This window comes from Eschrichtius robustus, chromosome 14 (assembly GCF_028021215.1).
Source record: "Eschrichtius robustus isolate mEscRob2 chromosome 14, mEscRob2.pri, whole genome shotgun sequence".
NCBI classification, from domain to species: Eukaryota; Metazoa; Chordata; class Mammalia; order Artiodactyla; family Eschrichtiidae; genus Eschrichtius; species Eschrichtius robustus.
Genome location: NC_090837.1, coordinates 16,662,697 through 16,674,799, shown reverse-complemented (window position 1 = coordinate 16,674,799; position 12,103 = coordinate 16,662,697). Strand labels below are relative to the sequence as shown.

The 12,103-nt window shown below is 43.1% G+C and overlaps 2 protein-coding genes across 2 annotated transcripts in view; one reads left to right on the top strand and one right to left on the bottom strand.

The window, feature by feature from the left end:
• ALDH2 (aldehyde dehydrogenase 2 family member) overlaps positions 1-9,195 on the top strand; it is a 29,542-nt gene extending 20,347 nt beyond the window's left edge. Inside the window, exons 9-13 of the mRNA XM_068563791.1 lie at positions 41-225; positions 2,607-2,771; positions 4,622-4,779; positions 6,456-6,570; positions 8,756-9,195. Coding sequence (XP_068419892.1) covers positions 41-225; positions 2,607-2,771; positions 4,622-4,779; positions 6,456-6,570; positions 8,756-8,788 — 656 coding nt within the window. The 3' untranslated portion in view covers positions 8,789-9,195. The remainder of the gene's footprint in view (positions 1-40; positions 226-2,606; positions 2,772-4,621; positions 4,780-6,455; positions 6,571-8,755) is intronic.
• The window catches only part of TMEM116 (transmembrane protein 116), a 216,037-nt gene continuing 209,056 nt past the window's right edge, over positions 5,123-12,103 (bottom strand). Inside the window, exons 12-13 of the transcript XR_011076384.1 lie at positions 10,253-10,519; positions 5,123-5,472 (exon numbers count right to left, since the gene is read on the bottom strand). The gene's annotated coding sequence lies outside the window, so the exon portion shown is untranslated. The remainder of the gene's footprint in view (positions 5,473-10,252; positions 10,520-12,103) is intronic.

Here is a 12,103-nt window from a genome sequence, read left to right as displayed (position 1 = left end):
CTCCTTATCCTCTTCTCATGGTTGCCTTCTGCCTCCGCAGTGGACTGGGCTGTGGAGCAGGCCCACTTCGCCCTGTTCTTCAACCAGGGCCAGTGCTGCTGTGCAGGCTCCCGGACCTTTGTGCAGGAGGACATTTATGCCAAGTTTGTGGAGCGGAGTGTTGCCCGGGCCAGGTCTCGTGTGGTCGGGAACCCCTTTGACAGCCAGACTGAGCAGGGGCCGCAGGTAAGCCCCGTGGTTGCACGCAGGTCTCGGTGTCTGGAGCCACCATGGAGAAGCGGAAAGGGCCTTGGACTCTGAATCCGGCAGGCCTGGCTTCAAGTCTCAGCTCTGCCAGGTACCAGCTGTGTGCCCTTGGGAAGCCACATGCTGTCTCTGAGCCACCATTCTCTCATCCATAAAGCCTGCCCTTTGTAACTCACAGAGTGGCCGTGAAGTGGAAATTAATAATGGAAAGCCCTTTGTAAATTACATACACATAATAAGTAGGAGGAATGGCTGTGAGAAAGGGAATGCATGTTTCCTGGACCTTGGCCATCCATATAAATGCATCTACCAGAAAGACACACGCATACCTGTTAATCGCAGTTACCTCTGGGAGGAGGGCGGAGGGCCGTGGTAGCAGAGGGACTTCATTTCACTTTATACTCTTCTGAGCTGTTTGATTTAAAATATAAAAAATTTTTTTTTTTTTTTTACCATGAGCATGTATTCATTTTAACTAATAAAAATATAGTCAATAGTAATTATAACAAAAGGAAACACAGTGCCTCACCCCACCACTTCCTCTCACATCCTGATCCTTTTTCCAGCATTGGCCTTAGACCCAGCCTGTCTTGGGCTCACTCTCCACAGGGCCCTGTGCTGGCCTCCTCCAGCCTCCTCCTCCCAGGGCTGAGGAATCCACTGGGTCAGGGATGCTTCCTCCCACAAATCCCTTGCACGCGGCCCTGAGCCCACTTCTGGGGCCAACGGGGGCCTCTCTGCAGGCTTCATTGTCCTGGGGGCGTCTGCGTTCCTTGTGTCTACTCCCCAGGCTCCAGTGCTGGCCCAAGGCAGCCTTTTTTTTCTTTTAATTAATAGATTCTATTTTTTTAGAAAAATGAGCAGAAACTACAGAGTTCCCATATATCCCCTAACCTCCCCATCCCCTAGTTTCTCCTATTATTAATATCTTGCATTGGTGTGATACATTTGTTATAATTTGATGAGCCAATATTGATATATTATTATTAAATGAAGTCTGTAGTTTACATTAGGGTTCACTCCTGGTGTTGTACATTCTGTGGGTTTTGACAAATGAATCAAGGCATGTACCCATGATTACGGTATCACACAGAATAGTTTCAGTGCCCTAAAAATCTCCTGTGCTCCACCAGTTCATTCCTCCCTCCCCCTAAACCCTTGCAACCACTGATCTTTTTACTGTCTCTATAGTTTTGTCTTTTCCAGAATGTCATATAGTTGGAATCATATAGTCTGTAGCCTTTTCAGATTAGGCTTCTTCCTCTTTTTCTTTTTTTTTTCCCCAGATTGCCTTCTTTTACTTAGCAATGTACATTTAAGTTTCCTCTATGTCTTTTCGTGACTTGATGCCTCATTACTTTTCATGGCTGAATAACATGCTACTGAATGGATAGGCCACATTTTCTTTATCCATTCATCTGTTGATAGACCCTTGGGTTGTTTCTACTTTTTAGCTATTGTGAATAGTGCTGCTGTGAATCCCAACGTCTTTTTTTCTCTCATTCTTCTTTGTGGTTTGTGGCTATATAATTAAGGTAATACAAATTTGTATTAAAAACTTCATAAAAAAGAGTTTAAAGTAAAAAATAAGATCCCCTTGTCCCCTTCATGTCTATTCCTCGTAGGTAACCACATACACACAGTTACATTTTGGCATGTTTGTTTGAACAAAAGTAGGGTCATATAATATATATCATCCTACAAGCTTCCCCCCTCTTTATAGAACATCTTAGGCTGTCTTTCTGTGTCAGTCAGTGGACAGATTTGTTGTTAATGATGCCAATATATGGATGTGCCATATTAACCAGTTCCTCTACTGATGCATAGTTGGGATTGTTTCCACTTTTTGCTTCTGTAAGATGTTCCCCAGTGACTATCCTTGTTCAGGTCCCTTTGTCACATGTAGAATAAATTCCTGGAAGTTAAATAGCTGGGTCAGAGGATATGAACATCTAATTTTTTGTCTGATATTAATAAGCCATTTGCCCGAAGAGCTGTACCAGCTTACAGTCCTTTCTCTTTTTTTTTAAATTGAGGTGTAATTGACCTATAATGTTGTATCAGTCCTTCTAATAATGTATGAATATTACAGAGTATGCAACATACCCTTGGCATCAATGTATTTTCTTACTATTTAAAATTTTTAGTAATCTCATATTTGAAAAACAAAAACAGTGGGCTTGATATTCATTTCTTTGAGGGCTAATGAGTCTGGAGGAATCTATTCTTATGTTTTTGGCCTTGCTTATTCATGATCTGGCCCATTTCCCAGTTGTCTTCTTGCCTGTGTGGTTCTAAGCCTGCAGCTGGGAGAGGTATGGCTGTAGCATCTCTGTAACTCCGGGTTCCTTCTCCCTCAGGTGGATGAAACTCAGTTTAAGAAGGTCCTTGGCTACATCAAATCTGGGAAGGAGGAGGGGGCGAAGCTGCTGTGTGGTGGAGGGGCGGCTGCTGACCGTGGCTACTTCATCCAGCCCACCGTGTTTGGAGACGTGCAGGATGGCATGACCATCGCAAAGGAGGAGGTAGGCATGGCTCCAGCGCTCGAGGGAATGCTCCTAGGAGGAGAAGCGGACAGTTCAGTCCAGCATCTTGACCCAGGACCCATCTGCTGGCCTTGGGCCAAATCCTGGCTCTATGCATAAGACAAATGATTTGCAGTTCACTTCTGATCTTGTGCCTCTCCTCTTCAGCCTCTTATGGCTGCCAGTGGTTGGGGAGAACGTCTGAATTCCCCGGCAGAGCCTACAGGTCCTGTGTGTTCTCGTCCCTGCGAGCTGTGAGTCAAGGAATGACTCTTCCCGGCCCTTCTCATGGCCTTCATGTGAGCAGACACTGGACTAGATCAAAGGGCTGACTTCCCCACATGGCGAGAGTCCCTTGATCTTCTCTCCCCCTTGGCACTGATTACGAACGTAGGGCAGCAGCTCCATGTCATTCATTCATTCATTTCACAAAATTTTTTTTTAACATCTTTATTGGAGTATAATTGCTTTACAATGGTGTGTTAGTTTCTGCTTTATAACAAAGTGAATCAGCTATACGTATACATATATCCCCATATCCCTTCCCACAAATAATTTTTGAATTCCTACTATGTGAAAGGTGCTCTGCAGACACTGGAGATCCAGGGGTATCTGACAAATGTACTCTGCCCTTGTGGATTTCAGACTCACTCCACTTCCCCCAGCAGGATGAAGCCCTTTAGCGGCCCTATGCAGGGAAAACATTATACTGCCACCCCCTTTCATGGATAATTCAAAATAAAATAATATTAAAATGCAAAATCAGGGTAAGAGAGTACAACAGAGTTCTGCCTCTTTTCCCATCATGACTACTTTGATGCTTTTTTTTTTTTTTTAATCTTGATGGTAATGGAAAATATCCATTTTCTAGAAGGGCAGGGGCTGCCTTTGCTTTGCTAGTGCCCAAAGTGCAAGATGCCCCGTCTCGCAGTCCTTGCTCCAACCATGATGGGCTCCTGGCAGTCTTCTTGCACCTCCGTCTTGACACTCTCCACCCAGTCCTAGAATCAGTCATTTCTTCAAGAAGTCCTAGTTCCTTTTAGTGGAGAATGGGATTTTGTAAGAATGGGTGCTGCGTGTGCCGGTGCCTGGAACTCCATTTCCCTCCTCCCTGCTCCTCACCCTCACTCTGGTTTGGCTAGTTTCTGCTCGTGTGGTGTCACAGCTTGACTGTCACCTCTCGAGGCCTTCGCTGATCCCCTGCCTCCCACCACTCAGGCCAGGTAGCTCCTCTGGGCTCCCACCACTTGTCACGGTCACATGCCAATCACTTGATTACATCAGGATCTGTTCCCCGGGGTCTCTCCCCTGATAGGGCTGAGAGCAGCCACACCCCATCCGCAACAAGCACACCTAGCTCCCATGTTTTGGTTTCCAAAGCCCACTAAAGCCCACTAAAAGGAACCAGGATGCCTTGAAGAAATGGCTCAGAAATAGGGCAGGGAAAGTATAAGATAAACTCAGAACATCTTGAGATCAGAGACCCTATTTTGTTCATAGCTTTTTCTTCAGCATCTAGTGTTGCTGAATGACAAATTCTTTGAAACTAAATCTCCATGTGACCTGTCAGTGCAAGCCCCTACCTCACAGGACTGTTTAGAAATAAGATAAGGTATGTAAGGTCAGAAATAAGATAAGGTATGTAAGGTCCGTGGCACATAGAAGGTCCCCTTAGCTTCCTTCCCTTTGTATTCCAGTGAGTGTGGGAGCTGTCGTCTCCCTCTGGAACTGTTAGGGTGTGTCTGGGGGCTTGTTACCACATCTGGAATCATCTGCTTAGCGCTGTGGAAAGCTGGGTAACAGGTGGTTCCGTGTCTGCCCCACCCACCCATTGTGCTCTCTAACCCCAGATCTTTGGGCCAGTGATGCAGATTCTGAAGTTCAAGACCATAGAGGAAGTCGTTAGGAGAGCCAACAATTCCAAGTACGGGCTGGCCGCAGCTGTCTTCACAAAGGACTTGGACAAGGCCAATTATCTGTCCCAAGCCCTCCAGGCTGGCACCGTGTGGTAAGTGCCTCCCAGCAGCCTCTCGCAACCCAGGTAGAGATCCCCAAGCCGGGGTCTTCTGGAATCCACTACTCACATCCCAGAATTGGGGTGCCGGGCTTAGTTCCTCCTGGGTCAGGGTGCGGTATAGCAGATAGGGATGTCCTTCCCCCTCTCCTCCAGATTAAACTTCCCTCCAGTGCATATGCCCGTGCAGCTGTTCTTGGGCAAGCAGATGGATGACTGGGGCTCCTTACCAAGCGGTAACAAGAGCAGGAGACCAGAGCTGAGGGCCCACATCTTTGTAAACACTGGTCTTAAAAGCTTAGCACCAATTGCACACCCACTAGGATGGCTGTAATTTATTTATTTTTAATTTAAAAAACAATTTTTATTTTATTTTATTTTGGCTGCGTTGGGTCTTTGTTGCTGCACGTGGGCTTTTTTCTGGTTGCGGCAAGTGGGGGCTACTCTTTGTTGTGGTGCACGGGCTTCTCATTGCGGTAGCTTCTCTTGTTGTGAAGCACGGGCTCTAGGCATGTGGGCTTCAGTAGTTGTGGCTCGCGGGCTCTAGAGCACAGGCTCAGTAGTTGTGGCACATGGGCTTAGTTGCTCCGCGGCATGTGGGATCTTCCTGGATCAGGGCTTGAACCCATGTCTCCTGCACTGGCAGGCGGATTCTTAATCACTGCGCCACCAGGGAAGCCCCGATGGCTGTAATTTAAAAAACAGAAAATACCAAGTGTTGGTTAGGATGTGGAGAAACTGGAACCCTTACACGTTGCTGGTGGGAATATAAAATGTTGCAGCCACTAGAAAAGTCTGGCAGTTCTCAATAAGTTAAACATAGAATTATCATAGGACCCAGCGATTCCACTCCTGGGTACATACCCAAGAGAAAAAAAACATACATCCACACAAAAAAGTGTATCTGAATGTTCACAGATTATTCACAGTAGTCAAAAGGTGGAAACAACCTAACTGTCCATCAACTGATGAATGGATACACAAAATGTGGTTTCTCTGTGCAATGGAAATATTCAGCTATAAAAAGGAATGAAGTACTGATAACCTGCTACAGCATGGAAAACATAATACTAAATGAAATAAGCCAGACACAGAAGGTCACATATTATATGATTCCATTATATGACATGTCCAGAATAGGCAAATCCATAGGAAGAGAAAGTAGATTAGGGGCTGCCAGAGGCTGAAGGAGGGGGGGAATGGGGAGTAACTGCTTATTGGGTATAGGGTTTCTTTCTGGGGTGATAAATGTTCTGGAATTATATAGAGGTAATGGTTGCACAACATTGTGAATACATTATAAAGCACTGAATATACTATAAAGCACCTTTAAAGTGGTGAGTTTTAAATTCAGTTAAAATTTAATAATTTAAAAAAATTGCCCCAAAAAGCTTAATACCCAATTAGCAAAAATGATTCATTAAAATGGGAAGCTAGCATGTGGTGCACCCCGTTACTGACATCCATGTGTGGCCACATCATGAAGGATGAGATGACTTAAGGCTTTATTTCATGTGGCCTGCTTTTGACTCCTATATAGCTAGCTATTAGTAGGGTTCTACCCATCCATTTTTCTCAATAAAATTTTAGAACAATACAGGAGGTCCGAGGGGTATGATGCTTATCCGCCACCCCAAGAGTTACTTCTAAAATCTCATCTTAAATTATAGGGTCAACTGCTATGATGTGTTTGGGGCCCAGTCACCGTTTGGTGGCTACAAGCTGTCTGGGAGCGGCCGGGAGCTGGGAGAGTATGGGCTTCAGGCATACACTGAAGTGAAAACTGTGAGTATGGGCACCTTCTCAGCCCTCTCCCTCGTGCTGGGGTCCATCAGTATTGACTGCTAGTTTCTTGTTTTAAGCCATGGAAGCTACCAAAGAGGGTAAAGACCCAGTCTCTGCTGTGTCTCATGAGGAATAAGTAGGGACTTGACCACCACTATGCCTACACAGTCCTTTGCTGGGCTTTGTTATACACTGAGTACTGTAAAACCTGAGAGGAGGCAAAGATCCCAGTGGGCTGAAGCAGCGAGGAAAAACTTCTAGTAAGAATCAAGCTACGAGGCATTAGATATCAAGGGCCATATCCTTTGCTTCTGCAATCCTGAAGAACTACTCAGAAATAGAAAGAAAGCTTTATTTCCATAAATAGCCATCACAGCATTCTCCAACAGGGAAAAATCAGATGTAACCTAAATGCCCAATAAATTATGGAATATTAAGTAGCTGTTAAAGTATTTTTGTAGAATATTTGATAGGAAAAATGCTTATCCTTTAAAGTAAAAAAGCAGGATACAAAGTGATAAATGCAGTATAAGCCCAACTTTAAAACTGTATATACTCATATACAGATACTCAGATATCTTTATCAATGTGAAAAAAGACAGGAAAAAAAGATACTAAAGTAAAAATGATTTTCTCTCTACAATGAATACTAATTATAATTTAACCAGGAAACATACTCACAAATGATATTTTAAGAAAAGAGAAATGGGCACAGGGCAAGCAAACCAGCCTGGGGGTGGGGGCGGCGATGGGAGCAGGATGAGAAAGGGGGAACAGAGCAAGAAAAGGTGAACAGTGGTCTTCATTCAGTACTACAGTGGAAGCCTGAGAATAACTCTGTATAGTATGAAACTCTAATAATATACAACCTAAGTTCTCAAGAAGATCACTGGAATAAAGTAAACATGTTTACTTGTTTATTGAAATGTTTCCATTATATACAAGAGGTGAGACCCAGATTTGATATTGACATTGAGATGTCATTAGCCTATAACTGTTCATCAAAACAATAGTTATGGAGGAGATTATTTAGGTATGGAGTGAGGGGTGAGGGAGGCCTAGGACTGAGCCCCAAGGAACTGCAGTACTTAAGGATTGACTGGAGGGCAGTAGAAGAGCCTGAAAAGGAGAGGCTTGAGTTGAGGTGATTTGTGGAGGAATCCAAGTGTAAGCTGCGAATGCTGGAGCCCTCAGGAAATGAGATGTTGGGGAGAACTCGAGAAGGCTTTCGAAGAAATGGCAGGACTTGATGGCTTAGGAAGGTTAGAGGATGTGGGTGAAGGGGGCAAAGCTGATTCAGCCCAGCACCCACACTGTGCTTGGTGCTCATGATAAAGGGTCCTGTAATTAAAAAAAAAAAAAAAAAGTCCTGTATTTTGAGCTTTAGGAACTCGAATGATAACAACACTAACAAAAATAGGGATTTTTCAGAAGAGAAGTCAAGTTTGCAAGGGGGACTGATGAGAAAATTTCTTTTTATTTTTACTGAAAGTTTACTTTGTGCCAAAATCTGTGCTAGACTGTCTTATGTATGTTACATCATTTAATGCTCACAACAATCCCATGAAGGAGATACTGCTGTTATCCCATTTTACAGATGAGGGAACGAGTCACACAGAGGTGAAGCACTTGCCCAGTAGCGGGGAAAGCTGGGATTCAACCCCATATCCATCTGAATCTGGAACCTTCCCACTAACACACTGAGACACCTGTGAGCTTGGGCACATTATCTTTTCCTGGCTCTGATTCTTGTGGAGGAACATACGGGTCTCGGTCAGGGTCTCTCAGCCTTGGAACTGTGGACACTTGGGGTTGGATAATCCTTTGTGGTGGGGCTGTCATGTGCAGTGTAGGATGTTGAGCAGCATCCCTGACTTTTGCCCCATTAGATGCCTGTAGCAACCCTCCCCCCAACTGTGACAATCAAAAATGTCTCCAGACATTGCCCACTGTTCTCTGGGGGGCACAGCTGCCCCCGGTTGAGAATGACTAGGTCAAGGGGAGGCAGAGTGTGATCTAGTGCAGAACACAGCCCTAGCGGTTGCTGGGATTGGCCATTGGCCATCGAGATGTTAGAAGTCAGGAAAGCCCTTCTGTTTATAGCTCAGGCAGCACCCAGCTGAGGGGGCCTGCAGACCAAAGGGAAGCATGAAGATTTAACAGCTTCTCTGCACCCCTCTTACAGGTCACAGTCAAAGTTCCTCAGAAGAACTCATAAAGAACCATGCTGGCTTTCTTACTCATCCAGTGATGCAAAGTTCAAGGAGATTAAGCAACAAAACCAAGAAAAATGACCGTTGCATGCTAAAGGTCTCAAAAGAGAAATTCTGCCAGAAAAATCTCTTGGATCAAGAAAGTTCCAGAATTTGAATCAATAAATAGGGTGGGTGTGGGGCAAAGGGTATATGGAAAGCCTTTTAAACTGCAACAATACTACTAGCTTTCAGGGTGATTTTTCAAAGATAGATTCAAATATCTCATCCTGTCCATCTGAAACACTTCTGTAACTTGCCTTAATGGGGGAAGAAAAAGCCATTGTTTACCACTGTTCCATCTTTGAAGTAGCAACTAGCACCTTGCTTTGTATTCTGGACTAAAACTCATTAAAAACAGTGCTGCTCTTCACTTTTTAGGTAACTCTTCCTCCATCTCAACCCAAGGAGATGTTGTCACATAGATATGTTGTCCCCTCTGTGTGTATGTCACAGTGTAAACAACTGTCACCCATCCCCTACTGTGCATAAATAGCCTTTGTTTCCTGCATGTAATTAACAGATGTCTCCAGCCTGCCCATGTGTGACAGGCCCTGTACGACACACTGAGGACGACACCTACACAAGACTCCCAGCCCGTCCTCAGAGAGAGGGAGGTAAACCAGGAAACACACACTTGACACCCAAGGTTGGTTCTCAGTGTTTTAAGTTCAAAAACTTGGTCAGAACCAATGAGACAGATTCCTGCTGGACCAGTTTCATAAGAGATTAATTTGAAAACCAGATGTCAATTTACTCACTTTAAGTGAGGTCTGTATTTCCAATAGCCGGACCTTTTGAATCTTGTATCCAGAACACTGCCTTACTTTAGTCAAGGGACCTGGCAAATTAGTAATCAGTGTTATTAGTAAATTAGGAAACAGAAGATTCCTTAGTGAGCAATGGAATTGGAGCAAAAAGAACTGAATCACAGTAGTAGTTTGTGAGTGATCACGTTTGGGTCACAGATTCCTTTAAGAATTTGAGGGAAAGTTTGATCCTTTCCTGAGAAAAAAACACCTGTATAATATTTGCAGACAGTGTCAGGGAGTGATGGAGCTCATTGGTTGACCCCTGGCTTTATTTCACTGAGGCTAAGCCACATCTTGATAGGCGATCCCTATTCCACTAGAGACTAACTGGACTTCTTTGAATAGCACTTCACAATTTTTGTCATATATGCATATACCTGTACTATCATTTACTTTTTTCTTTAAATTGACTCTTATTTAGATAAAAATTTTGAAAAATACCTTATTGCAATATCTAAAAAAGAATAGCATTTAACTGCCATAAATAGAAGACATTATAAAAAAGATGAAACAATGTTACTAAATTTAAAATAATGAAATACAAGTAAAGCTAATCTTTTAGATTTTATATATATATATGTATACAAATTAATCATTCTATAGCTGAAATAAGTGTACCTCACTGAGGAGACAAGGATTTTATGACCAGTCATCAGTAATGGGATATTCCAGTTGACGTTGCTTCAAGAAATGATTCTGTATTTTAGCTTTGATGATGAGCAGCAGCAACAGTGCCATTACACGTGAACCGAGCGGCAAAGGGCAAAGCTTTGAGCTCACCCCCGTTCTCCCATCTCCTCTGCAGCTTCTTAGGCTTAAGGTGGTGCACGGTGGCACCAGGTCAGCTGAAACGTCTGTCCCTGTCCTCATGGCACTTGCATCTACCTGGGGAGAGAGGCATTAAACATAGGGATATAACAGGAAGAGGGTGTTCTGAGAGTGCAAAAGGGGGCGCCTGGCCTAAGCTGGGCCTGATGGAAGAAAAGGTCACGCCCCTCACACATGCGTCCATCATAAACACTTACTGGGAGGTTACTGAGTGCTAGGTACTGGCGATGAAAAGACGAATAAGACTTCTAAGACACTATCTAGAAGCTCAGGATCTGGTGAGGGGAACAGACTCTCAAAAGTGATGATTATAATATAATATAGATGCCAGATACAATGAGAGCGATCAGGTAATGACATCATGGAAGGATAAGAAGGGCCCCTGCTGACTGTAGGCAGGGAAGAATGCTCCCTAGACGGTACTTATGTATTTTACTTGCTTTCCAGGCTTCTTGCCAGAAGTTAAATTCTTGAAGGTTTGAGCCTGGGTTATTTGCCTATAATTTATGCCCCTTATGTAAATGGGAGTACCACTATTATCTGCTAAATATTTACCTTAAGCAATAATAAATGCATGTCAAAGTCTGATTTTCAGAAGTTAAAAACATGACTCATATGTGAATATAAGATGAACATAGGTCAAAGATTTTACTCATTAATTAATAAGATGATGAAGCAGATACACAACAAAGTCCTACTGTATAGCACAGAGAACTATATTCAATATCTTGTAATAAACCGTAATGGAAAAGAATATGAAAAAGAATATATATATATATATATAAAACTGAATCACTTTGCTGAACACCAGAAACTAACACAACATTGTAAATCAACTATACTTCAATTGAAAAGACGATGAAGCAGGTTCAAAAATCACGGAGGAACTGGCCATTTGTGGGCATTTTAATAAAGGTCTTCACAGCAACGAAGACCCAACGCAGGCAAAAATAAAATAAATAAAAATAAATTAATTAAAAAAAAAGATTGGTAGGTTAGATACAAAACTGGTTAATGTCCTATAAAGCAAGAAACAGTAACTAACCATGAGCATTTTGTATTTACCAGATAGAAATCATTTGCAGCTGTACTGGACATAAATCTATATATAAATTATAGGTCACAGAGTGAGCTCTTAATTAGTTAACAGCAAATTCAAACAATGCTATGATCTCCTAGGGCAGAGTTGACAAGCTTTTTCTGTAAAAGGCCAAGGTGATAAACGTGTTAGGCTTTTCAGGCTACATAACATCTCTGTCACATATTCTTTTTTCTTTTTTGGTTTTTAGTCCTTTAAAAATGGGGAAAAAACCAACATTCTTAGCTTGAGGGCCGTACAAAAATCGGCCACGGGCTGGATTTGGTTTCCTGGCCATAGCTTGCTGACCCTTGTCCTAGAGAATGAGAAAATCATTGGGTGGGCCTGTGAAATGGGGTTATACATGACTTTGAAAGGACATGCATTTATCTCCTTGGCCATATTTGTAAGTTTTGGATAATTTACAAATATGTAATCATTAAGACAAAGTTTGCCTTTGTACCACCTGAAATCATCTCAATAACACCACTGGTGGGCAAAGCTTACTTTGGGAAACAGGATTCCTTGTACATCCCAGTGCCAAGAGTCTCCCTCCAGCAGTT